The sequence below is a fragment of the Labrus bergylta genome, chromosome 9 (genome assembly GCF_963930695.1).
Source record: "Labrus bergylta chromosome 9, fLabBer1.1, whole genome shotgun sequence".
NCBI lineage: Eukaryota > Metazoa > Chordata > Actinopteri > Labriformes > Labridae > Labrus > Labrus bergylta.
The window spans coordinates 19,136,079-19,161,772 of record NC_089203.1 but is presented as its reverse complement, the minus strand read 5'-3'; the positions used below and the strand labels follow the sequence as shown (position 1 = coordinate 19,161,772).

General features: G+C 39.8%; 3 protein-coding genes across 11 annotated transcripts; 2 read left to right on the top strand and 1 right to left on the bottom strand.

Moving 5' to 3' along the window:
* Positions 1 to 1,321: 1,321 nt before the first annotated feature.
* Positions 1,322 to 5,617, top strand: trmt12 (tRNA methyltransferase 12 homolog). The gene is made up of 7 exons (XM_065958592.1): positions 1,322 to 1,505; positions 1,703 to 1,871; positions 1,978 to 2,176; positions 2,274 to 2,424; positions 3,068 to 3,177; positions 3,387 to 3,544; positions 3,935 to 5,617. Exons 1-7 carry the CDS (start codon positions 1,453 to 1,455, stop codon positions 4,313 to 4,315), a joined length of 1,221 nt encoding a protein of 406 aa, XP_065814664.1. The 5' UTR covers positions 1,322 to 1,452; the 3' UTR covers positions 4,316 to 5,617.
* sytl4 (synaptotagmin-like 4) lies at positions 5,579 to 17,534 on the top strand. Of its 9 annotated transcripts, XM_065958588.1 has the most exons (19): positions 5,881 to 6,248; positions 6,552 to 6,611; positions 7,122 to 7,426; positions 7,553 to 7,744; positions 9,464 to 9,679; positions 11,170 to 11,279; positions 11,487 to 11,598; positions 11,714 to 11,881; positions 12,471 to 12,585; positions 12,665 to 12,755; positions 12,867 to 12,961; positions 13,396 to 13,488; positions 13,968 to 14,146; positions 14,474 to 14,576; positions 14,904 to 15,065; positions 15,578 to 15,686; positions 15,769 to 15,877; positions 15,967 to 16,172; positions 16,770 to 17,534. In XM_065958588.1, the coding sequence occupies exons 4-19, from the start codon at positions 7,626 to 7,628 to the stop codon at positions 16,916 to 16,918; spliced, it is 2,136 nt and encodes a 711-aa protein (XP_065814660.1). In that variant the 5' UTR covers positions 5,881 to 6,248; positions 6,552 to 6,611; positions 7,122 to 7,426; positions 7,553 to 7,625; the 3' UTR covers positions 16,919 to 17,534. The 9 variants fall into 9 exon arrangements, with proteins under 9 accessions (XP_029135434.2, XP_065814660.1, XP_065814661.1 ...); XM_065958589.1 differs by lacking the exon at positions 6,552 to 6,611 and having other exon boundaries at positions 5,881 to 6,225; XM_065958586.1 differs by lacking the exon at positions 6,552 to 6,611.
* srpx2 (sushi-repeat containing protein X-linked 2) lies at positions 17,364 to 25,234 on the bottom strand. The gene is made up of 10 exons (XM_020645428.3): positions 24,938 to 25,234; positions 22,750 to 22,818; positions 21,659 to 21,850; positions 20,829 to 21,005; positions 19,984 to 20,107; positions 19,714 to 19,835; positions 19,433 to 19,612; positions 19,208 to 19,341; positions 18,995 to 19,116; positions 17,364 to 17,976 (listed from the first exon to the last, which is right to left on the bottom strand). The coding sequence occupies exons 1-10, from the start codon at positions 24,981 to 24,983 to the stop codon at positions 17,790 to 17,792; spliced, it is 1,353 nt and encodes a 450-aa protein (XP_020501084.1). The 5' UTR covers positions 24,984 to 25,234; the 3' UTR covers positions 17,364 to 17,789.
* Positions 25,235 to 25,694: the final 460 nt, after the last annotated feature.

Sequence of the window (25,694 nt, the reverse complement as noted above, 5' to 3'; positions counted from 1 at the left end):
ATAGTCAAAAAGATGAAAGAAAAGATAAGATGTGAACAGACTGTAACCCAATTTTAAAGCGTGTTGTGCATAATTGTTCGTCTATAGTATCAATGACATTTACACCAGCCATACAGGCTATAACAGCATGTGCTAAGTGTCTTTAGGTAAAGTCATAAACACACATATTATGATGGTTCAATATTTGCTTAGCTTAGTCATACAGCTATTATAGCCTGCTTGTAGCTACACATAAAGGGATGATAGGACTTTACAAGGCACACAGCCGGGGTGGACTGGATCATAAAAAGAGTGAACAACTCATCCTTTATCAAAGTCTTAAGTTATTGACAAGATATGACAATCTACATCGCCACCAGTCAGTATGCCTGCCTCTTTATATGAGGACATCACCTGACCTGTTAGAAGCTGCTTTGACTGACCTGTCAAATAAAGTTCAGATGTTCTCGTGACTGTTTGACAGATTCAAGTCAGAAATCGGACTTTTGTGGAGCCACCTTTCATTTCACAAGGAGATCAGACTTTTTATTCTAAATCTTAGGGCAGTATGACTGATCTCAATTGCTTTAAAAAAAAATGAAGAATGGTGTGACATTTAGCCTATACGTATACTCACTTACTTCACGTGCATCCTTTTCAAATCAAACACTGCATCACCTCAGACGGCTATAGTTTACCTTTATTTCATGTCTTTCTGTGTTCTTTTCTGGTTCATGTTTTGATAATTGACTTTTGAAGTAGCCAACCCGTTTAACTATTTTTTCTTATTAATGCACCAAAATACTCACTGGAATTCCTTCGGACCTAAACAGACAAGTAACTCTGATTTCACGTATTAAAATTAAAGCAGTCATTATTGAAATATGGCCTGAAATCTTACGAGACATGTGTAGGCCAAAGTAGACTATTTATCATTCTACACCCTGCACAGAGAGAATTAGAAAACCCAACATGTGTATTTTAGTAAAACTAGATTTTATAATTGACAAAGAGCTACCCCCCCCATGGGACTCCCATCGATTTAGTTCAAGATTAAGATATTGTACATAACTCTTGCTTTACTTTGTTTACCTTTCTGGGTTTGGTTTTGAGCCTTTTGTCTCCATCTGTCGGCAGAATGGTGAAACGTGTCCAAACCATAGACTGCAATGTCTTCCTTATAATCAAAACTACTACATTTTTTTATTTATTTAACGGTATCTATAAAATGTAGACCTCTCTTTATAGTGACCAGAAAAAAACGTCAAACCTTTACCCAAATTAAAACAGGTTTGTTTCTGAATAAAGTTTCATATTTTGAATTGACCGACTTGGAAACCGGAAACACGCGTTGTGTGTTGTGTTTCTGGTTGCGTTGTTATTAAACAACAACTTCCTGCTGCCTGTAATTTTCGTTTTGAGACGTAATTATCACAATTCTTGAACCACATGTGTTGATATGTTTCCTCGTAGATGGACGGGATCCCCTTTCTTCGTGTGTCGCAGTGTAACGCACAGAAATTAAGGTAACCCAGCCGCCTGTGCGTAAACAGCAAAAGCTAAGTGAGCTATCAGTTAGCATAGGAACTAAAGAAATGCAAAAGACAATAAACAGTGTGTGCACTGAAAAGATTGTGTGATAACTCGTTATTGTTTATTTTCTTCATCAAACTGGATTGAACTTTTTTTTTTTTTTTTTTTTTTTGGATGTTTCGTCGTGCAGAAAACGCCTCCAGTCCAAAGGAGCTCTGGACTTGAGTTTGTGTGTAATGAAAGACTCGGATGAGACTGTCCTTTTGCCCATTTCACCATCTTGTGTGTCACATGTTGATCTGCAATCTCTCAGGAGTATGGTGGCTTCAGACAATGCCTGTGAAGTCGTTTGGAGTCAGGTAATACAAGCAAATCTTCACTGGAATACCATCAGCAACACACTACACTGCAGTCCAGTACTATTATAAAGATCTCCTGCTTTCTCTCTCTTGTTTCTTTCCACAGTCTCCTCTGTTGCCTTATAAGAATAAAGGAAAGCCAAGTGGTAATAAACTAGAGAAAATCCTGCAGGAGCTGTTTCAATGTCATGGTGAAAGATGGTCGGAGGAGCTGCGGGCAGACCTCCCTCGTAGCTTCCAGAGGCATGGAGACCTAGTCCTGCTGGGAGACAACAGTTTCAACCTGCCACTGTGGAAGAAAATGGGTACTGTTACTGTTTTACCAGGAGTAAAAAAAAAAAAAAAAAGATCATTCATGAGGACTTTAATTGATCTTTTTTTTTTTTTTTTACTTTATGTAAGATCCACAGCTGTGGAGTGCAGTGGCCAAAGGACTGGGGGCTCAGCGCCTAGCCAAGATTAGTCGAATATCCGGTGATGGATTTAGGTCTCCCATGGTGACGATGCTGTTGGGAGAGCACAGCTGGGTCCAACATGTCGACAACAGAATTAGGTAAAGCTACGTTACAAACATTTAGAGCCATTTGTTTTTCTCCTTGAAAAGGTCTTAAGCAGCAGGGTTGACATATCTGTCCTTTCTACTTCTAGGTAATTTAGTTGGTATTACTTGAGCTTATTGGAAATTGAGCAAAACATTTTTTGAGAAAGTGTTCTGACCATAACCAAAAGAACAGCCTGCATCGTCACAGTTTTAACATCTCTTCTGGATGCTGGACAGGCACAGAATTGGGTTTTTTTTTTTACTCATTTCTAAATCTTAACAAAATGCTTTCAGGGACAAATCTAAGGTAGCTCTGTAAAAGTGATAGTAACACGAGTATCAACTGCAGCTTTAAATCCAGACTGAAGACATATTCTTATCAAACATTCAAGCTTAATATTCTAAAAACCAGAAGGCTCTATTATATTTTTTTATTTTTTTATTTTACTTCATTAAGACATATTCCTTTGGTTGGTTTTAATTTGTTTAAGTTTTTATTTCTCTATTGTTTTTAATTTCTCTTTAAAGCACAATGGATCAACCTTTTGCATATGGAACATTTTTTTTTTTTTTTTTGAATGAAGCTGCCTTGCTTTGCCTTCACTCTGACAAGAACCGGTGTTAACTTGTAAAGTTTTCCCTTTTTTGCTTTCAGCTACGAGTTTGATGTAACAAAATGCATGTTCTCAGCTGGAAACATAACAGAGAAGCTCCGAGTAGCAGCATTTGACTGCAGAGGGCAGACTGTGGTGGATTTGTATGCAGGTGGGATAACTATCATTCTGTAACAGATTTTTACACTCTGTAGGGGTTCAGAGAGAAAGATGGTGGATTAGATATCATCTGAGGTTAGTCTTTGAGGCCTGAATGAGGTGTAATCCCTTCTCTGAAACTGACCCATTGTGTTTATTTGTATTGTTTTACACACACTTTCTCTCTTTAGATGTAATGAATGGTTACCTGCCTTGTGTTAGGTATTGGATACTTCACCCTTCCATATCTGGTACACGCGGGGGCCCATCACGTTCACGCCTGTGAGTGGAACCCTGACGCAGTTGAAGCTTTAAAGAAAAACCTTGTGTCAAACAGGGTGTCTGACCGCTGCACTGTTCACCAAGGAGACAACAGACAAGTAATATTTGATGTGCATACCATCACACCTGTGGGACATGTATTGTTTTGCATTTTCACATACTACTATCCACAAAGTTCAGGACATTAGAGGCATCTTATTGTTCTCCATCACCTCATTTAAAACAGCACGATCTTCTTTGTTTTAAGATATCATCGTGCAACCTCTTTTTCTGTATCGCTGTTCCCGATGATCTAATATTTCACGGGTAAAATCATTGTAAGTCATTTGCCTTACTCACAAAACTTCCCCCCAAAAAATCTACGCTCAAAGTGTGGTCTCTGAAGAATGCCTTATTTAAGCTGTAAAAAGGATTACGAAAGTGTCAAAAAGATTTACAAAAAAATGTAGATGGCAATCTAAAATAGCTTGTTTTATTTTATTTTTCAGCTCCAGCTAAGTGACGTCGCTGACAGAGTGAATCTGGGTCTCATACCGAGCTCTGAGGACGGCTGGCCTGTCGCCTGCAGGCTGCTGAAGAAATCCACTGGTGGTATTTTGCACATTCACCAGAACGTCACCTCACCATTCTCGAACACAGCAAACTTTCCGGCAACTGATGACGCCACCACCCTGAGGATATCTGGAAGGACAAGTGACAGAGAGATTTGGCAGGCTTGGGCCGATGACACGGCAAACCGCATCCGCTGTCATTTAAAGGACATCAGTGGTACAACATGGATAACAAACATCCAGCACATCGAACACGTGAAGTCGTACGCACCTCATGTTAACCATGTAGTGCTGGACTTGGAATGCAGACCAGCTTAAGCTGTGACAGATCCTGAGTGGCATTAAATCGGAGACATTTTAAACTGTGTACAGAAGCTGAACAGTACACCAGCTAGTTTGTGTGATTATTTCATCTGTCAGATACCACAATGTTTTCATACACCTTTGTTTGTCATGGGCAGGTTCTCCAAGCTAAGATGCAGCCTGCCTCACTCCCCATGCTGTTATAATCCCATCGAGAACGTGCAATGCTTTACCACAACCACAGTCTTGTTTGTCACTGGACCGCTGCTCTGGAAAAGGAGCTCCTTAAGCGTCATGCTCAAGGGGCGCCGTAATGTTTTGACACTTTATCTCAACCCATTGTTAGATCACTAGACCCTCTTTGCAGGAAAAAAACTAAGCTGAACACTGAAAACTACCAGAGCATGAGTTAATCTATACGATTCTTAGGTTTGGTATTGTTGGTACTCAACAAGCAAGTTGTATTAAATTGATATGTAAATACATTACATCTTTTGGAGCTTGAATCTAGTGCAGGCATTAAAAAAAAAAAAAAAAAGCATTTCATATTTAAAACAACTCTCTGGGGACATAAGTCCAGTATCTGTTTCTGTCATAATTGAGAAAGGTGTGAAGTTAAGGGCAGAGTCTGAGTCAAAGAGTTGAGGAACAGAATGCAGATTCTTCCATACATGGAGGCTCACTGAATGTTTTCATGCATATGGAAGTGGTGTGAATCATATGATGTGGTCTTGACAGTCATCAGGTCTGAACACACAAAAACATCTGTGGCATAACTACGGACCCAAATAAGGGAGTATCTTCTGCATGAATGATGTTAATCCATCCAGTAGAAAGCCATCCCCAGGAGGATCACTGAAGCTGTTATGGCAGATCACAGTTGTTGTTTTTCCTCACCCATTTCCAATCTGCTGTAGAGTTAGCTATATGGCTACATTTTCATAGAGTGATGGCCAACATTAGTTTCCTCTTGTGTAGAAATCATCAACTCAGTCTTTAAGCCAGTAAGCTTGAGTGTAACTTGGAGGTGCGAGGGTTTAGTCAGGTCAGATTCACATGTTTTTAATATACCGTAGACTAATTAATTAATTGGATGATGCAATGGAAGACTTCATGAGAAATTCCCGTTTGGAAGTAAGAATTCATCACACTGATTTCATTGATACCAGAGATTTAGTAAAAGTCTCTCAGACTGTCAAGCTTTTATAATGAGGTTTTATAGGTCTAGTGACATTTTCATTTACAAGGTTTTTTTTTTTATCTACCATTAGGCCACTTCGCTCAAGCTCTGACATGAATAAAGGCGTGTAAACTCTTTATGGATTGCCATTTTCTTCTGAGTAGCTTTACAAAGCTTATCTACTGTACGAAGGAAAATGCAATTTGCAACAATTGCTGTCGACAATTAAAAACGGTAAGAGCCCTAAACTTCCTCTCAAGTGCTACGTATAAAATAAGTAAGGCTATTTTGTTGCTGTTTGCTTTAGGAGAACAGAGCTAATTATTAGACTGTTTCAATGGGTTAAATTTTTCCACAACCAGCCCTCTTTGGTAAATAGAGCTGAGGAAATGCACCTGTCATGGAAAAAGTGGAGACTCGCTCACTGCCTGCGATGTCTGCTGCAAACTTTCCCAATCTTCCGGTAGTCGGGACTCCTCCAGTTCACTAAGTCAATAAGTTTTGGAGACGGGAGACTAGAAGAAGTTGGAGGGTAGGGTTATGATTGTAGCTGATAAAGAAAGTGAGTAAACCTGTTTTGTTTTTTGTTTTTGTTTTTTTTAAACACGGAAATTTCAGCTGGCAATCTCGAAATGCAAAACTGGCTTGCGTGCTGCTTTTAACAACGTTAAGGGAGTTTTCTGGGTGGGTTTTCTGCCAGGATCTCGACGCTTGTTGCCCCGCACGACACGAGCCGTGGAGCAGGGTGAGGTCGACTTTTAACAACAGGTGCATTCAATTGTCTTTTTTTAATGAGCGAGATTTTTGTATTGTTGTCACACGGATTTTTTTTAGTCTCTTCAAAATCTTCCGGCTTCACCATTCCAGCTAGTCAAACCAAGAGTCTTAAAACACATCGAGTCAATTTTATGCCTGCTATCGCACAAGTACTTTTTTTTTGTTGTTGTTAAGGATAATCCCATGGATGCTATACAGAAACTTGAACAATGCTTATTCTGTCAAACTCTGTGTTGTGCTTAAAAAAAAGATTGCCCCTGCTAAGTACTGCAGTATCTCTGTCATCTGTTTCAGACGGATGCGCCATTTCCTTGAGGGTTAAGTATTAGCCAGACAAGTTGTCTTCAGTTGCAGGTATTATTAAACTCTTAGTAGTTATAGCTGCCCTCAGGCATTCAAACAATGAGGAATAAAGGGCCTTGGTTTTTGCAGGCAGTGTAGAATTTCAGTTTCCCCCACCTGTTAGTTCCTTAGGAGGCACAATTCCCTTAACTACAACTTCCTTTTGATGTAATTCAAATGAAGCATGAAGTTTTAGGTGGGAACCTTGACAGATGACAAGCTTGATGTAAAGCTTAAGTAAATGGTTAAGCTGCTGAACTCCACCCGGTTCTCTGTATCCTTAGAGGGTGGGAACCTGCGTGATAGCCAAGTTCATTTTGTTGTTTTTGTTGCCTGTCCTTTTCAAAACAAGCATTCACCCTGGCAGAGGCTTTCTGTGGGATTTTAAAATCCTCCAGCATCCTGGTCCCTATGAGTCATTTATCATTTAGGGAATGCAAAAGAGACGAGGTCTAATTCCTCTTCTCAGGTCACAGAAAACATGTCTAAAGCTCAATCTCTGTTTGCTTTGTGACTGTGTAGATTCCCCTGGGATATATTTTTTTGACTGATGGACTTGGGAGAAGGAGGCTGCTAGTCTTATCATTATAAACCATCCAGTCATCAAGTTGCTACACTGTGGCTTCACTGCAAGGAGGACAACAGGGGAGAATGAGGATACATGAGGATACACTGCTGTTTCTGCCGTTCTTTATTTTCATCACTCCATGGCATTGAGTGACGAAGTTCCTCTTTTTGCTTCAGAGTTCTGCTTTGGTTGCTGCTGGGAGAGAATAGAAAAACAAACATTTTGAAGTGAAGTAAAAATAAAAGTGCTGCTCATCTCTGTAAGCTTTCTAGATTTTGAGTCATTTTGTATTTTAATTAGTTTAGATTCAAGGTTTTTTTGTTGTTGCAGGAAACAAGAGTTTTTACCCTTTCCAGAAATCTTGTATGTTCTGTTTTGCTTTCAGGAGAGTTTCTTTATGCAACAACTACTGAGCTGAGCCAGTAAACCTGCGCTGAAAATTATTGGGTAAAGGAATAATGCCCCAGCCCACAGACATGATCAATGTTGGATTCCTGTCCGAGTCAGAGCAGGAGCTCATCCTGGAGGTGTTGCGACGGGATGAGGAACTGAGGCAGGCTGAGGAGCAGCGTGTGCGGTGAGTATGTAATATTAGACCTGTTGACTTTATTTTAACACATTGTCAAGATAGCAAAAGATGTAAGGTATTGCCAAGGTGTTCATTTCCAGATGAGGAGTCAAAGTCATGAGATTGTGATTTTTATTCCATGATTTATCTGAATACTTTTAATCTGATTTTGTTTTTAACCTCTAATCTCAAAACATTCCATTAGTAACCACATCGTTAGGTACATTTTGCAGAAACAACCACATAGACTGAATCGAATAGATTTCAACGGTCTTCTTGAGTTGGCGTCATAACTGAAAAATGTTTTTTGACCATGACTGATCAACTTAAAGGCTGATCACAACACAATTTCACAAAAATGTCTCATAAAATAAAATTATGAAGTCATGACATTTTAACCAAAAGGTCAGCGTCGACTTCCCTGTGACATCATAATGTCCTGGAAAATCGATGCCTCAGTGACGGATTAGTGGATAATCTACCCCTTGTACCCCCTCACATACCTCTTAGTTTGGCTGTAGAGAGGGGGGGGGGGGTCTACTGACAGTCACACGCTCTGTAGAAAAACAGTGAGGGAGAGGGATGTTCTCTCTGCTTTTGAGTGTAGGACTACTTAAGCTGTTGATTTGTTTTGGGGTAATGTTTTCTTTCAAATATTCAATGACATGTCTAAACTTTAATCTCATTTGTCTATTATGTTGTCAGAGAAAATGTCCTGCATTGCTGTTTTGTCAACACTAAGAATTGCAGATGTTTGGGGAATTGAGCTAAATTAGAAAAAAAGACAAAAAATAAAGTCGTGGGGGAAAAAAATCCAATTTGGTTTTAGTACTTATACCGTGGGTATTAACACAAGTATTAACCTTCAAAATGATACTCAACGCTTGTTTCTGTCAGCATGGACAAATTGAAAAGGTCTGGTTATACGCACAACATGTCGGTGTCGGACAATTCAATAAACAGCAGACAAGGAAAATTCACAGATACTCGCTCCAATGCAACACATTTTTTAATACAGTTTTTTTATTGAATCAGTGTTTCGAATTTGGAAAACGAGGGCCACACTTTAAAAAAAATGTTTTTTATTATATTCAAACAAACAATAAAGTTAATAAAAAAACAAACAAATATAAAATCTCAAATGTGGAATGAAAAGTAGCATAAATAAGACTAATCTTATCATATCTGCCCCTCTTTCACAAAGCATTAATTAAAAAAAAACACTTAATTCAAAAACAATTCAAAATAAAATAAATTGGCTGCAGGCAAACATAGCCACTGTCAGCCCCATCGTAGGTCCTTGTTAACAATTCATTTTAAACCATACAAAGCATATCACAAATACATTTGTGTCACAGCATCACGAAACAGAACAATACATCTCACATCCATTTATATCGATATGTAGATTTCTACACCAATAGGCTGATAGGAACTATGATGGCGGGCGTGGTACTATGAGGGCAAAAAAACAAAACAACTATGAATTGATCGCTTGTTCTAGGAAAATGTAAAAAAATATTCTGAATGTTATCAAGGGTGCTACAGGGAAATTAGATAAAAAAAAAATAATCAATCACAAGAGTTAGGGATTGAAACCAGAGAGAGAAAAAACAACTGAAGGTTAAAATGTTAAACATCTTGTAGGGGTGAGACAACTGAAAGGTTTCTTAAGGGATTATTTTCCACTTTTTATCAGTGTATTTTTTGTGTTTTGCTCTTTCTCAGGAAGTTGAAGGCAGAGCTGCTTGATATAAAGAGGAGGGGAGCCAAACGTGGCAGTGGAAGATACAGTCAGCACAGTTGTGGCAGATGCCAGACACCTTTGAGTCGACTGTCGATTTCCTCCAGCCAGTGTAAGATGTGCAACCACAAAGTGTGCAGCAGCTGCCGAATAGTCTTCCCGGACGGATCCTGGCTGTGCAGTGTGTGTGCCAAAGAGTCGTAAGAACCGTTTTTGTTCATTCTCTTCTTTCACTTCCATAATAATCATATTTTAGCAAATGTCTGCATCAAAACATTTTGACTGCTAGGATGATATAAATTTGAATTTAAACAAATACAATGAAAGGCTCTTAATCTATCCATGGCTTTTTGATTAGGTCTGCACGATGTGATGGAAAATATGCAATGTCCAGTAACACTGTTCAATATGCAATGATTGTAATTATATTTACTTACCTCTTCTTACTCAGCCATCACACAATCTCACCCCATGAGCAGTAATACGACCAGTTTAGATACATTTCCCATTAATGACCAAAAAAGGGGAAAATAACAACTGTTAAATATTAAAATAACATGGTTTGTCCCGCATAAAGGTAGAGTCAGAAGAAACGTTTGTTGCAGCTTGTAAACACATTTAAACTGCGTCCCTCCTCCTGGGCTCATTGCCACTACAAGCTGACGCCCACTGCAGGGTTAGCGTCTACATTTACTGCCTGTACCTTCACTTTAAGCTACTTAAAAAAATATTACGTTTGTTGTAATGGAAAAGCCGATAATTTAGCTAGCACCCAAGTTAACCACCTGCCTGTCCAACAGAAAGAATTGGTTTCTGATGCACGTCACTTTGGACAAAAGCGTCTGCTTAATTAATCGTAGAAGACAAGTAAGTAACTAATTAAAGGAAGAATATGTGATTTTTCACACTTAAATTTAGCAGAAATCAAATATATCCTCTGAAAATAACTCTGAGTGATGACTGTCTACAGTGATGTGACACCCGAGTCCCACTGTCTGTGATGCTTTCGGAGCCGTAGCTAAACTTTGTTTACATGGACGGGACAGCCTGCTGACTCCTCCCCTCACGAATAAAAGTTGTTTAATTGAGGGACTAGAGAAAAGAAGAATAACATACTGTACTCACTGCTTAACTGTGTTTCTAGATCACGCTCATTTCAGGTAAATTTACATGCAGTGTGAAGATACCAGCATAATAAAGATAAACTTTATTGATCCCCCCATGGGGGAAATTTGTGCATTACAGCAGCTCCAGAAAACAGGGGACGGGAATATACTTATTAAAAATAAAAATAGAAGTTAAAGTTAAATATCGCTAGCATTAGCATGCTAACACAACAATGCACCGCAAGTTGTTTTGGTTTCATGCTGGTGCTCAAGGGCGACATCTGCTGGATGAAAAAAATCGCATGTAAATCCTTTAAGTAAGACAACCTAAACAGCACACTTAGACCCAGAGTCATTCCTAGTTCTTGCAGAGGACGCATGATAACAGGAAGCTTGATCCTCCAACTGCTCATGCAGCCACAAATTAGTTCCCCCAGTCCCAAAAGACTAAATTTACAAAATAACAAACATACGTACATGTCTAAACATTAAACGTCACTCAAAATGTCCAACCATAGTATGTGGTGATCTTGTAGTAGATACAACATTTAAGGCAATAAAAATGCCTTCATTCTGGATTTCAGGGATATAAAGAAAATGACGGGTGACTGGTTCTTCGATCAAAGAGTGAACCGTTACTCCACAACGCCTGGACACGACTTAGTGAGAGTCTCCATGAAAAAGGACCCTCAGTGTGAGTACAGGAACAGGAAGTGGGTATCAACTCTTCAACAGGAATGTAAACAGCTCTCTTGTCTGGGCAGAATGAAATGACCACAATCAAAGGAATGTCGCTCAACAGCAGCAGCAGGAGTGTGATGATAACAGCTGCAGTGTTATGATAGCATTTTGTTTGACTCGTACAGGGGGGAGTTTTAAAACGATTTGTTCTGTGTTGTAGTGAAGAAGCGCGAGACAACAGGAGAGATGCTACTGAAAAATGCTGACATAAAACCAGACCAGCCCCACCCTGTGCCTCGAGCCAGACAGAAAAATCAGACGGATAGCAAAAGGTGTGATGTCATTATTCAAATCCAGTTTGTCACTTTTAGAAATGTTAACGCATATATATTCATGTCACTCAGATTAAGATTTGATCAACCTCTTTATCATATTTTATTTTGACAGTCATCAAAGTAATAACTCAGGATCGTTACCTGTAAGTGACTCATTTGAATCAAAGGAGGATGTCGCACCAAAGCAAACACGCAGTGACACAGAGTCTGCAGAAAATGGCAGCATAATAAGCAGTCAAACTGAGACCAAGTCCAGCCATGTGACTCCTGAGCCACCAAGGTAAGCTCACCTGTAGTAATGTCAAGTTACACACACTATGGGCAAACTCAAAGCAACAGAAAGTGCGTCTTCTAACAGCTGGTCAGGGTATTGCACAAGTCGAGTCTGTTAGTAGGGATGAAATTATGAACTTCATGTTTTCCCTTTAAAAAGATAGTGTTGCAGTGGGACATAATTTAGAATTCCAAAATATGGGATGTATAGGGCAGTATATTTAGGTTTCATTCAATCTTAACCTGAGAGGAGTTGAGTCTATTGTGAGTGTGACCTTGTACTTTGCGATTGTTCTGCTGAAATAGAAGAATGAATCACCATTGTAATGGAAAGCAACATTTCTAAATCATGAACACAACATCCCTCTGGTTCAATCATTAACCCATGCACGGGGCTCACTTTTACTATTGTTTCCTGTTTGCACATTTAGGAAGCTCATTTGTATCAGGCATGAATACTTATTGATTTAAGGTGCAGTATGTCACATCCCTGCATTAAAAATGTCCCAAAACTATTGTCCCTTTTTTTTTTACAAGTTTGATGGCAGACTTGTGATTTTGGGTAATTCATTAATTTTAGTTGTATCATCACACAGGAGGGAGATCCACTCACGGCATCCCAGCCCAGATGGAGCCAGTGTTTCCAGCCTGACCATCCCAGTGAAAACAAATCTAGTCAGCGATGACAGCTCCAGCACAGAAGCTAAGGCTGTACGATGCTTTCAAAGACACTTGTTTCTGTCTCAAGACTTTTATCCTTCATTCTCTGACTCTTGTCTTCTTACTGTAGGTCACCGAGGAAACATCCGTCAGTCAGAGCCCCGAGTTGGAAGTTGATCGACTCTTCAAAAAGAGCATCAGACGAGCCCAAGGGCCTTCTGGTTAGCATCTTTTTAAATCACTTTCTGTGATGTTTTTCTGACAGACTCTTATAAAAACATTGCATGAATTGCAGCTGAATTAAAGATCTACATTTTTAATTTTTGTAATAGAGTTTGTGTCAACACTGGACCTGCGTAATAGACCTGAGACACCAGAGGCCTCGATGGGAAACAGAAGCCGTTCTGTACCAGGTCTAGACATACAGGTAATATTGACTTTGATGTCAGGACACAAAAATGTGTTCAGTGGCACTTAACATTTACAGTCTATGGTTATGTCCTGTGTGATCGGTTGCATTTTTCTGCCAGAAGCAAGAATCTCAAAAGAAGCCCATCCTCTTCTAGCTCACACTTTCACTTTTGGTTAAGAAACCTTGATATTGTTAAATTGTTCAAATTAAGCTTAAATCTGTGTTTCTGATATTTTAGTTGGTTCTTCCTTCACACCATTTCGACTATTATTTTTCAGGATCTGTGAAAAGGCCGTGAAGCTGGTTACTTGGATTTTCACAAAGATATGCATTTCTAGGAAATCAGACCTGTTTTGTTTTGTTTTGAAACACAGTCCTTATTGTTGTTTACATGCAAGTCCCACTCTTGTGTGTATGAACATTGACCGAATGTGTATTTTAAACCACAGGAAGACCGAGAGGAGGATGAAGATATTGACAGCTTGGTTAACTTTCATAAAAGGACGCTGGCTTCGAGCTCCTCCAGCCTGCAAAGCTCGAAGGTAGAGTACTGAAATCTCTCACAGCCTGCGTTAGAATTTCTCACAGCCTGCGTTAGATCTCTAAATGCTCTTTGAAGAGACGCTCGTTACTTCTCTCGGAACGGAAGTGATTTATAAAAGTATCTGATCAAGCATCTACAACCTCAAGATTTCCTCCAGCAGTCTACCAAAGGGTTTCCATAGTTACCAAAGGCTCAATCCAGAGTGACAGTATGAAAGTTAGCTGGCTTTATCTGTGCTTTACCTTAAGAAACATCTTGATCTGTATCTTGTTTTGTTTTTTTTGGTTCTGGCTCATTTTCTTTTAACCCTCTTTTGTTCTACTTGTCATTTCAAGCTTTCAAAACTGTGACCCACTGCTTTAAACCATTAGATAATGTCTGTTTAAATATAAACTTTATGTCAATATTTGTTGTAAGTAACACTTAAACAAAAAGAAAATAAAACAATTACTTAAAGGAGGTGTCTGGTTTCTCCAGAGCACATTGGGCAGCCTGATGAGTATTTACAGTGAAGCCGGAGACTTTGACAGCGTGGAGGTGAGCGGAGACATCACTTTCTCCTTGAGCTACGATGAACAAATCCAGAGCCTCCAGGTCATCATCAAGGAGTGCCACGGGCTGGCTCACGGCGATACCACACGGCACCTTTCCAACCCGTAAATATCGAAAACTTTCCTTTTATGACTTCATGCAAAAGCTCCACTAAACAAACATAAACTCTGACATTTACTTTGAGCAGGTGTGCTGAGTATGGCTCGTTACACACCTTTCTCCTGCACACACACGCTCACATCCTTCTTGTGATGTTAACACAGCTTTGATCAGTTTAGATAAGAGGTTTCTGTGTTTACAAAGTCACCATAATCACATCCCACATGTTATTGCTTTAGCTTCACAGGAAATTGAATTTTTCTATAGAAATACAGCTCAAGCCATTCCCAGGAGAGCACTAATTTATAATTTTTTCTGTCCTTGTGTTCCAGTTATGTGAAGTGTTATCTACTTCCTGACAAATCTCGCCAGAGCAAGAGGAAGACCGGCATCAAGAGAAACAGTGTGAACCCGGTTTACAATGAAACGCTGAAGGTGAATGTTTGTAACGGATGTTTCTCTTCTAACTGTTACACCTGACATAATGCCTTAAAGACTTCCTTGTTAGTCACCTTGAGTCACGTCTGATGTAAATAATGACCACGCCTGCAGAGACCTTAAGATTGTTATTGACACTGAAGATTAGAATAGCCATTGTCAATATTGATTTTGGTCCTGGCCTTTGCATGTAGAGTGAGCTACATGCCCCCAAGGGATACAGCAACAACTCAAACTGAACGTTTGGACTGCTCCACCAATGTAACTGTACTGATACAGGCCTTTCATCCATCCCATCTTCTCTCCCTCACCTCCCTCCAACAGTACTCCATCGGTCGCTCCCAGCTCTTCACCCGCTCTATGCTCATATCAGTGTGGCATCATGGTCGCCTCAGCCGCAACACCTTCCTGGGGGAGGTGGAGATCCCTTTGGACAGCAGAGACCTTAGCTCCCCATACGAGGAGCGCATGGCTCTCATGGCGAAGGTAGGTCTGAGAAACTGGCGCCAAGACCAAAACAAATTACGTTTAAAATCAGAGGCCTAAAAACAATATTTTGACCCATAGCAGCATATTTTAGGGAGAATGGATTTATTTGTTTTTGTCTGTTTATCCATTATGTACAAAAATCTGATTCTGATTCTGAAAACAAACTACTCAAGGAAAAACACCAAAAGATGTTTCCCACACTTGTGTTTGTAGCCTCAAGTTACAACAACATGTAAGATATGTGACTGCAATGCTGGTTCATGTCCATAAGTTGTTGTTTTTTTGCTAAATTTGAGCGTAGTGATCACTGCTGATCAGATAACGTGAAACATTTTACTTACTGATGTTGATTGGCTGTGAGAGGAAGAGCTCAACTATTACAGACCTACCTAGTGGTTCTCATGTGGCCGTCGATGTGTTGCTCAGCAGATGTTGCAGCACATAGAAGTATGAAGATTGTGGTGTTTTGATTTCTTGCGTCCTAAATACATTGTACCTTTCTCTGTCAGGCCTCCTATGCTGTGCCAGCTTCTTCTTCTTTTGTTCAAAACAAAGGAGAGTTGGTGATCTCTCTGAAGTACGTCCAACCTAAAAAGCCAACAGCTGAGAGAGTAAAAGGTGAGACTACGCTAAGAAAACGGCATTTCTCCTCTGGCTGTTTTTGACTTTGCCTTTAATTTTTCTGTGTTGTTCTCTTCAGGAAAAAAGCAGCTGGCCGAGGAAGGAGGAGAACTGCATGTTCTAATTAAAGAGGCGAAGAATTTGATGGCAATGAAACCAGGAGGCACCTCAGACAGCTTTGTGAAGGGGTTAGTGATATTCCCTCCGAAGTCTCTGTTCATATTCAAGCTTTTTTTTTTTTCTGTTCAAGACTTGTGCTGTGTTTGTGGTATTGCAGGTACTTGTTCCCAACCAAGGCCAAGGCCACAAAGAGAAAGACTCCAGTTGTGAAGAAAAATCTGAACCCCCACTATGACCACACAATTGTGTACAAGGATCTGACTCTGGAGCAGCTGAAGGGGATGTGTCTGGAGCTGACAGTGTGGGACAGAGAGAGGCTGAGTAACGAATTCCTGGGAGGAGTTCGTCTCAGCTCTGGAAACGGTAAAAGTTACAATTTAATGAATCCAGAAATGTTCTCTTTATTTCACATGGCTCTCAGGGCGATTCAGTTTCGATTCTTGGGGTCATGATTCCATTCAGAATCTATTGTCGATTAAAAATGATTCTGGATTTATGATTCAAAGTCTGTTTTTGAATTAGTACATACTTCAGGATCTACTCCTGTCATCTGTGAGACTGGCTGAATTTCTTGCTGCTCCATTTTGCATTGACTGACCAAAATTTGTTTTTTGGAAGTTATGAATCCATTTAAAATCTCAGAAGATAAGAATCTCTATCTTTACATTAAACAAATGTTTTACCCACCTGTACTGTGAACTGATCTAAACCACTTGTGCAAAAGAACATTAGCCAAGACAACATATACAGCACCCTGTTCCTGTTGCTCATATAGGCTTTTGTTAACGGTTTCATTTATAAGTTGATGTGGAGCGGTAGCCTGTGAAGTCGTCAGCAGATTAGAAAAAAAAGATGAGGTGAAAAACAAGAAAGCAAGAGAAGAGAGTCTATAACCAGTCAATAACAGGTGATAGTCTCTGCACTAATTGTGTCTTCATTGTCTAATGTTCACTCCTGCAGCCACTGTCAAAATGGGAAAAGAGGAAGTTGAAATGGACTCATCTGGCGAGGAGGTCAGTCTTTGGTATAAGATGATGCAGTACCCCGACTCCTGGGCAGAGGGCACCCTTGTACTGCGCTCAACTATGGGAAAGGCTACGAGCAAATGAGGACAGCCCAGGCCCAGATCCATAGCCAAAAGGTGGACAAAAAGTGCCCAACAAACAGCTGATTGGCTGTATGCAGAAATGCAGTTCATTGGCCAGCTGGATACCAAACACCTGTACACACCGGTCTTGTTCTATGGGGTTAACTTTAGCCCGGACTGGTTAGAAATGTGCGTGATGTGTGTATTTATTTTAAGAGCAATTATGTTGTCATTTTATGTATATTTTTCAATAAAATTATTGATAAGTTATATAACATTAATCAAATGCCTGCACAGCACTTAGCATAGACTCACAATATGTTACCCCATTCTCTTTAACTGTGTACAGAATTATACTTATTAATTCTGAAAACTATTATACTGAAAACAAGTTACTGTTAACAGACATTGTTGTGCACTGTTTAATATACACAGTTATATTTTACATAAACACTCATGTCAAAAGATATATTTATACAAGTTTTACTTTTTATTATAAAATGTGTCTTTTTGCGGATATAAATGTACACTCAATAAAACCAGACAAATTAAAAACATGCTTGAATGTCTCAACTCTTTAACATTTGAATAACACTGAGGCTCCTTTCATCTGGTATCTAAAGCTCTTAATCGTTTTTTACAAAGTGTTTCTGCTTTATTATCTGTCACTGTTCTCTGGTCCCTGTGACTTCCAGCTGATTATTTGATACATAGTAAACAGTGCTAGTACTTCAGTGTAGTATAGTGATCACATTTAAACAAACCCAGTTCCCTCTGTCCTCTTTCAACCTCCTGATGTCCCTGTGGGCCTCTGGTGTCTGCTCGTTTGGCCTTTCTCATCTTGTGTTAGTAATGCTGATGTGTTTATCACCGTGGGAACCAGAGTCAGTAATTTAATGTTCGTCACAGAAGTCTCTGTGGAGCTCCAGCCTCTCCCTCTCCTCTTCGTCCATCACGAAGCTGTCGATGTAAGAGAACAGCTCATCTGACCCCAGCGGGGCAATGAAGCGTTCTCGGTCCAGTCCGAGCTCGTCCAGCAGGACCATGCTGAAGTAAGTTCTGGAGATTCTGAATATTTGTCTACAGATACACACAAATCAGCAGAGAGATTATTTAAAGTTATACTCCGCCATGCTTAATAACATTACAGAAGATATAACCATCGTTAGTAACAAGTTAATAACTCACTGGATAACATGATGTTGGGGCTATTTGTGATAAATTGAGAGATAATTATGCTTCTCAACAGTTCACCCCGATCTATAACCCTGTTTCGATGCTAAACAATGAGCTGACAACCTCAAACTGAAGGGAAAAACTAAACATCCACACAAGCCCTCTCTTTCATTATTCACATAGTCTCTTTATGACACATCATTTGAGAATATTCCTGACTTCAGGTCTTTGTTGATGTTCACTGCATGTTTTGTGGAAACACTTTGATGATGCTTGTTTGTTTACATTAGTGTTAAACCCTAAGGAATGTCTCTCTAAATAAATACTTTCCATGTATGTTTTCTACTGTCAGATTGCCTACATTTCCCAGAATGTGCTCCAGTATTTTGATGCTCAACCTCAGCAGTGGGATTTGTGTTCAGTGGAGAGTCTTACGTTTTAGAAAGAGACTTTCCAGTCTGGAAAAAGTGAGCCATACCCCTTCCTCAAATTACACAGAAGCTGGAAAAATCTATACACTGTATCTGCCGGTTCTATGATTAATGAATCCTTTTAAGCTCGTGTCTGTATCTGTTACAAAATGATGGACATTTATAGTGTCTGGTATCCATTGATTCCCCTTAGAAAAAAAGCCAGATGTTTACTATTGAATTTGTTCTTTCAGTCCTGTCAAAAAAAAAAAAACACATTACTGCAACCCTGGATTTAGTATTTCCTTTTAAAGCCAATCTCACAAAGGCTTCATTTTCACTAGGAGGCTCCTGACATTTAAATAGTAGAGGAGAAGCAAACGTACTTAATGAAAATGAAAGGTGCATGGAACCATTTCAGGAGGGACATTTCATTTGAGCTAAATCCTCCTCCAGAAAGAACCATAAAACTGCTGAGTAGCAAAGTGATTGCGCTTTTATAATACTATTACCTCAAACCCTCGATGACTTCAGGGCTGAGCATATTTTCTTTAATACGTCCTGTCTCGCGCGGCGGGGAGCCTAGGAGCTCGATCACAGTTACATGTCGCAGGTCCAATCCACAATCTGCTTTCTGTTTCAAAAAGAAGAAAAAAGGGATTGTGATTCAAACTTCCTTAAAGCTTAAAGGTTCATGTTGTGTCCGGAGCTGAACGTCTCCTCACTTGTATCATGAGGTTCTGCAGCTGGTAGTCTGTGTCTGATATGTTGGGCGCAGACATAATCAGCAACCTCCTCTTTTCATGAAACTGATCCAGAAGAGCAGAGACCGTCTTCACGTCTGATTTTATCTCCATCGCTGCAAACACACAAGGTCACAAACTGTAATTTTTAAACCACATTAAAAATGTAAACTATATGCAGGAAATGCCACTTTGATGCAGACTCACGAACACACTCAGCAGGGGCTCCGTCCCAGTTGCGGTTGAACTGACAGACTCGACTTGATTTCCCACTCAGCTCGTATCCTCCGTCACAGTGATATGCACACGTTGCACCGTAGTTATTTCCATCAGAGGAGCAGCTGAGGTAGCCGTGCATAGGTGGAGGCAAAACTGGACATCTTCTCACTGGAAGGGGGAGTGCAATAAGAAATCCAGAGCTGTGAGGGAATTCAGCTTTATGGGTCCATCAGCATCTAAACTCATTCAATAGACAAATGGCAGCTTACCTTCAACACGTACAATAAACTTGCATGCAGCTCTGTTCCTGGCTTGATCGTACACTTTGTAACGAATGATGTTTGCTCCCTCCTTAAAGTCAGTGCCTGGCTCCTGGCCTACTAATATTACACTGCAGACAGACAGTACAATATAACATTAACAATAGAATCATCTTTATTTATAGAGCACTTTTCAAAACCAGTGTTATAAGTTAAGAACAGAATTTAAAACAAAATCCAAAGTGAAATAAAAGTAAAATCAAGAAGCGAGCGACATACTCGAGGGATTTATCTGCAGTGTCAGTCGCAGCAGGCGGGTCCCAGGTCACCACAGCGGTTAGTTTTCCAGGCTCTGCGACCTTGAGTCTGGATGGGGGACACTTGATCTTTGGAGGATCAGTGTCTGAAATAAATAGTTGGGAATAAATCAACAAAGTCAGAGGTTCTCGATTACAGCCCAAAGCACAGAGGAGCAGGAAATAAACTTGTTTTAGTGTCACTGAAAGTCTGGATAGAATAATGAATAACTTGACAAAAGTACAGATGGTCTGAATTTAGGTCCATGTTATTGCAGTAAGCTCAATCTCTAGTTCAAAATATCAGGCGCAGGGTTTCAGAAAAGATATACCAAAGAACTTCAATTCATAGCCCGGGCTTTATTTACTTCAGTGTATGAGACCCTGTCTTTATTTGGGACTTAGGAGACAAGCCTCTAATTATTTTCAAACAAATATCAAAGATAAGAAAGAATATAACATTGTTAATTTACACCAGAAACTGTGCACAAAGTTAGGATATCAATGAACACATTAAGTTACAAATGAAGAATTTGATTTGACTTTTTTAGACAGTATGCTAACCTGGTGCCCGTCTAGTATACATACCAGCACTATTCTGTCTTTCTTGGACAAGATGTTAAAGTTCATCTTTATCTTTTGTGTCCAGCTGCTTTTTCTCCTTATCTTAAATCACAAACTAATCAGCACTAAATACACAGGGGCCTTTATTTGTCAAAAAATGCAGCTATACAGCAGGCAGGTTAAGTGGGCCGAGGCCAATGGCTTAAATTGGGATGGGCTTTTATTCAAAGTTTTACAGTATAAAAAAAAGACCTTTTAAAGTACCTGCACAAAGTGGCGGCACTCCGCTCCACGACCCCCCATGCTGACATGTGCGTGAGTGTTCCCCCTCGATGCGATAGCCTGGGTCACAGGTGAAGTCACACCTGGAGTCCACCACTAGGCCATGAGTACATGTGTATCTGCCGTGTGGGATGAGATTCAGGACATGGCAACGCATCTCTGAAGGAATATCGCCATGCAGACAGACAGACATCACAATGAATTTCAGGGGGAAAAAAGTAAATGAGAGTATAAACTGCTCAAAGGTTAAAGTTATTACATATCACATTCTTGACTAAATCCAACAATAGGTTATTTCTTCACTCAGTACTTTATAATATCTACAGAACCCTGCATTCAGGTGGTGTCAGAATATTCTGAAAATGAGTCCTCAGCTTAAAAAAATCACATGGAAACTGGGGAAAATAAAAACTTAGAAAGTCTGACTACATTTTGACATTACTACAACCTTGACCCAAACAGCATCCTGTCTGGTGGTTTGGAGTGTTTTTCTTCACCTGAGCATTGAAAATGTTGAAATCTTTTTAACTTGCATTGTTTGCAAAGACAGTTGACAACTTCTGCCTACAATTGAACCACCTCTGCTTGGTGTCAGATGCCGCTTGGGATGTTTGCCAGAAACGTCAATTTTCAACACCACAAAATATTTTTTAAACACTTAAAATGTTGTAAAAGCTGTATCACTATTTGATTATCAGAAGAAAAAAAACTTGTTAGTTGGGTCAATTGTAGATTTGGCGGGTTCATTAGATTGGCTTAATATTACCAGATTTATTCTCATATGTAAATCTAAAATCTCAGCGTCCACATACGGCGACAGAAAGCCGTCCCGGACCAGCGTCGGTTGGCGAGGCACTGGATTGAGCTCCTGCCCAGCAATCGGTATCCTCGATCGCAACTCATCTCACAGCGGGTGCCCAACGTGCTCCTGTAGGCCCCGCCTCGAGGTGAGTGACAGGTCACCTCCCCATTGGTCAGGCCAGGAGAATGACACCAGTGTGGGTCTGTGTTAAAAAGTGACAGAACACAAATATGTGTGAAGGACTCGTGGTGCAAAGCAGAGTTCTGAAGGGATACCTGTTATAGGTGATGTCACCTCAGACACTTCAAACATAAAAGTTTGAATTGAGGTCTTTAAAGCAGAGTAAATGTTTGGATACTGGCTCAAAATACACTCATTTCAGCAGGAGATTGTGTTGAGAATTTGTGTGTAGATGTGGGTGCAGATGTTAGTGCTGTGGTTAGATGTGAATGTGTAGTTGTCTGTATCTATATGTCAGCCATATGATTGACTGGCGACCAATCCGACTCTCGCCCAATGACTGCTGGGATCGGCTCCAGACAACAGCGACCTCGAACTGGAAAAAGCTGTATAGATAAAGGATGGATGTGTGTGTAGATAACAGCAAATCTGTGTTTTGTTGTATACAAACAGTCATCCACAGTGCGTTGCAAATATTTGTTAGTTTAAATGTAAATTCTGTGCAAACCAGATTCAATTGTATATAGCCTAACCATAAAAAAAGATAAAGGGAATGAAGTAAAAGAATCCCAATATAAAACCATTACAATCTGAGCAAACATTTACAATGAAGCCAGAGCTGTAAAGAAAAGGCCAGATCAATCATTTTAAGGAAAGTTTTTCTTTTTAGAATGAAAGTACTATCACAAAAAAAACACACAAAGTTAGCTTTTAGATTTTTGTCTCAGAAAGGCTTTAAGTCAACAAATGTGTTCATACTGTTTATCCTCCTGACTTAAATGTGTGCGACATTGCAGAAGTTGTTATACTGGGATGAGAGACCACAGTGTATAAGGTGATGTGAAAATGAAAACTCATAGACTGTACGTAACAGTCTGTGGTCTGATTGTTTAAAGAGACATTGCCCTCTCCTTTCCATACCTTTGTAGTCTAGTTGAGGAGTGTGGTATTCCTCTTCAAAGTCATTGTATACTGTGGTGCCAGAGAGGGCTGAAAAAAAAAAAACACATGTCAGAAGTCAAACATGGTTCTACAGTCAGTCAAACAATATGAATATAGGTCATTCAGAGACAGGCTGGCACAGACACAACTCTCTACACAATCCTTTACTTCCTCTCAGGTTTCCTCTAACACAAGCTCAATAACATTTCAGTGCACAGACACCTGGATTTACTATCAGTGATGCTAATGGAAACTCCAGCAGGGTTTGAAGAGTAGAGAAACATGGAAATCTCTCAAATGGAGTAGAGATTGTTATCGTGAGTTGAAGGGACAGAGCTTAAAGTAGATAAATGAAAAGAACAAGCGAGCTGAACTTGATATGGTGAAGTCTCCTGTAGCCTCATGGAAATAGCAGTAGTATCACCACAAACTAGGGCAGACAGCATATTTTAATTGCTCACTCAGAGAATTTCCCTCTTACTCATCCCACTTGTGTGCAATACTTTGGCCTTTATTCCTATTCCTTTTCTGTGAATTCATCACTTTGCACAGTATACACTATCTAGTATTATCCTCCTTTCTCAGAAGTTGAGGTTCAGTCACATTATCCCTTTTAAAAATCCCTTTTGAGAGTGACTCTGTGTTTAGAGCTGAGTGCCAAACTTTCCAAAGTTTCTGTCAACCTTCCAGCCCCTTCTTAAATCAGTTCCTGTTTTCTTGCACAGTTTCCCTTCAGCCTTACAAAGTTCACTTCAACACCTTTTCTAATAATAATAATGAGGCGTATTAAACTCCCCTCGCTGCTTCAGATTGTTCCAGCGGCGTGTGGATTACAACTATCGTCAGCGTTTTTCTCGTAACGATCCTGATGTTCCACTCAGTAACCTTTCCCCAGACTAATATTTCTCCAGTCTCCCTCACAGAGAATTAGTCACAGAAGAAATAAGCAAGCTCATCAGGCAGCTGCTCTGCACTGCAGGCTTTCAGGTAAAGATATGACCTCAGGTGACATGCATCATCATGCATATGGCAATTAAAAAAACTGTACTTTTCATTACTTCTAATGCAGTTCTTACTTCTGCAGCACTATGTCAGGCGTCTATTTTAGTGCCACTACATTAATGGACAGATATATAGCCTACATTTAGGCCACTTATTTGTTTTATGCCATCTTGGATAAAGCTTCTGTAACCAATTTAAGAAGGATTTTTAATCCAGGAATTTTACTTGTGATGTGTTGTATTTTCACATTCTTGCAGCATTTATTTACTCAATATAAGTAAGCTATCTGAACGCACCTTGAACACAACCTTAAGTATTTAGGTTGTAGAATACGAAGACACTGACACACACTGTGCGTCAGATCAGACATCACTCATGGCACACAGACGTGCAGATAGAAGCTGAGTCATACCAAAGTGATGTGTGTAGTTTGTCAAAAAGGCCTCATGTAGCTCAAATGACAGAGGGAAGGTAATGACCAGCAGCCTTTTCCCCACTCTGCTTTGTTAACCCCCTGAGGTTGTATGTGTGTCTGGGTGCTTACTTGGTCCCCGTCACCTCCCAGTAATTGGAAGTAATGTGTTATCAAAGCAGACAGAGTATCGCACCTGAAAAGAAACAACATCTTCTGACTGGGTTGTGGCCAGTTGCATGTTGGGAAATGTTGTGAGGGAACTTCATTCCCAACTTTTCATCCCCAGAGGGAAAGATTCCACTCAATTTGCATTCATCAAGTCGGCCTCAAATATTCAGCACATCTGCGTCTCATACAATTGTTGATCCTTCAGAGATGAAGGTATTTCCCAATCGCAGGAAAAGGATGTGGCTGTTTGAAGTCATGCATACAAAAAGCATTCGCATTAAAATACAGCCAGCTTTAAGAAGGCCTGAAAGTCTTGGGCAAAAGTCCCATTTGAGAACGGTATGCTTCTATATGACAGTTTTTGTTTTGTGTGCCACAGTCAAGAAAAGGTTACAATATTGCTTGAGCAATATTGAGCTTATTCTTGAGCCTATAATAAAAAAAAGTAAACTACCCAAGTAGAATAACTCAAAATGTAGGCTATAGGCAATAGTACCCTATTTAATACATTTTCCTATTTCTACCGCTTCTCAGAAGTGGCTTGACCGAGTTTTTTTTCCGACTTTTACTGTTCAGTCTTACCTGTGAAGTATAAAATGAACACAGCAACAAAGCAGCTGAGCGGCATGTCAGAGACACAAAGATGACTCTCCAGCAGGGAAAAAGTTTGCTGCGCAGGTCAGTTAAGATCCTACAATCCAACAAAACTAAAGTAGCATCAAATGTATGCGCAAGACAAAGTCAACAAACGAGATACAGGCTTAAAAAAAAAAAGTTGTATTCCATGTTGAAGACGAGAGGAATACAGTTTCCAGCAGAGTCTCCGCAGTTTTGAAGAGCGGGGATCCTTCTGGATCGTCAGCAAAGTCAAAAGCCGCTTGGTGTCGCTCTCGGGCTCTTCATGATCACTTGTTTCCTCCCACTGCTGCATTAAACATGATGACTGCCATCAAACCCAACCCCTCTCAAACACATGGAAAATATTCAAGACACAATGATCACAGGTTAAATGTAGTTGAAAAATAATCGCTCTTTCTAAATTGACAGAATTATTAGGCTAATGACTTTAAATTACTTTCATTACTTCCAGAGATTAGGCTACACACATTTTTAATTTCCCCTCATTTTAGCCTCATGGTTAGAATTCTATTTATATTTATTGGCTATATAAACCTCAAGTTTATCTAGTTTTTAAAATATAGCCTGCTTAATTTTTAAAAAAACAGCTTCACAGCCATGAAATAGGCCAGTCTCACACAATAAATTCAAAATGTCTAAATGGTAAGATCGTTTGAGTCACCTCAGTGCCATGTTATAGTGATTTACTTACACGGTTAAC

What these genes read in the sequence shown, in the direction of transcription:
- srpx2 (XM_020645428.3), bottom strand. Translation starts at nt 24,983, where the DNA reads ATGCCGCTCAGCTGCTTTGTTGCTGTGTTCATTTTATACTTCACAG. An exon ending in GTTTATTGTACGTGTTGAAG is followed by an intron (nt 19,613 to 19,713) that starts GTAAGCTGCCAT and finishes TCCCCCTTCCAG; the next exon opens with TGAGAAGATGTCCAGTTTTG. An exon ending in TGCAGAACCTCATGATACAA is followed by an intron (nt 19,117 to 19,207) that starts GTGAGGAGACGT and finishes TTTTTGAAACAG; the next exon opens with AAAGCAGATTGTGGATTGGA.
- sytl4 (XM_029279601.2), top strand. Translation starts at nt 7,626, where the DNA reads ATGCCCCAGCCCACAGACATGATCAATGTTGGATTCCTGTCCGAGTCA. An exon ending in AGTGTGTGTGCCAAAGAGTC is followed by an intron (nt 9,680 to 11,169) that starts GTAAGAACCGTT and finishes TCTGGATTTCAG; the next exon opens with GGATATAAAGAAAATGACGG. An exon ending in TACCAGGTCTAGACATACAG is followed by an intron (nt 12,962 to 13,395) that starts GTAATATTGACT and finishes TTTAAACCACAG; the next exon opens with GAAGACCGAGAGGAGGATGA.
- trmt12 (XM_065958592.1), top strand. Translation starts at nt 1,453, where the DNA reads ATGGACGGGATCCCCTTTCTTCGTGTGTCGCAGTGTAACGCACAGAAA. An exon ending in GTGAAGTCGTTTGGAGTCAG is followed by an intron (nt 1,872 to 1,977) that starts GTAATACAAGCA and finishes TTCTTTCCACAG; the next exon opens with TCTCCTCTGTTGCCTTATAA. An exon ending in ACCAAGGAGACAACAGACAA is followed by an intron (nt 3,545 to 3,934) that starts GTAATATTTGAT and finishes TTTATTTTTCAG; the next exon opens with CTCCAGCTAAGTGACGTCGC.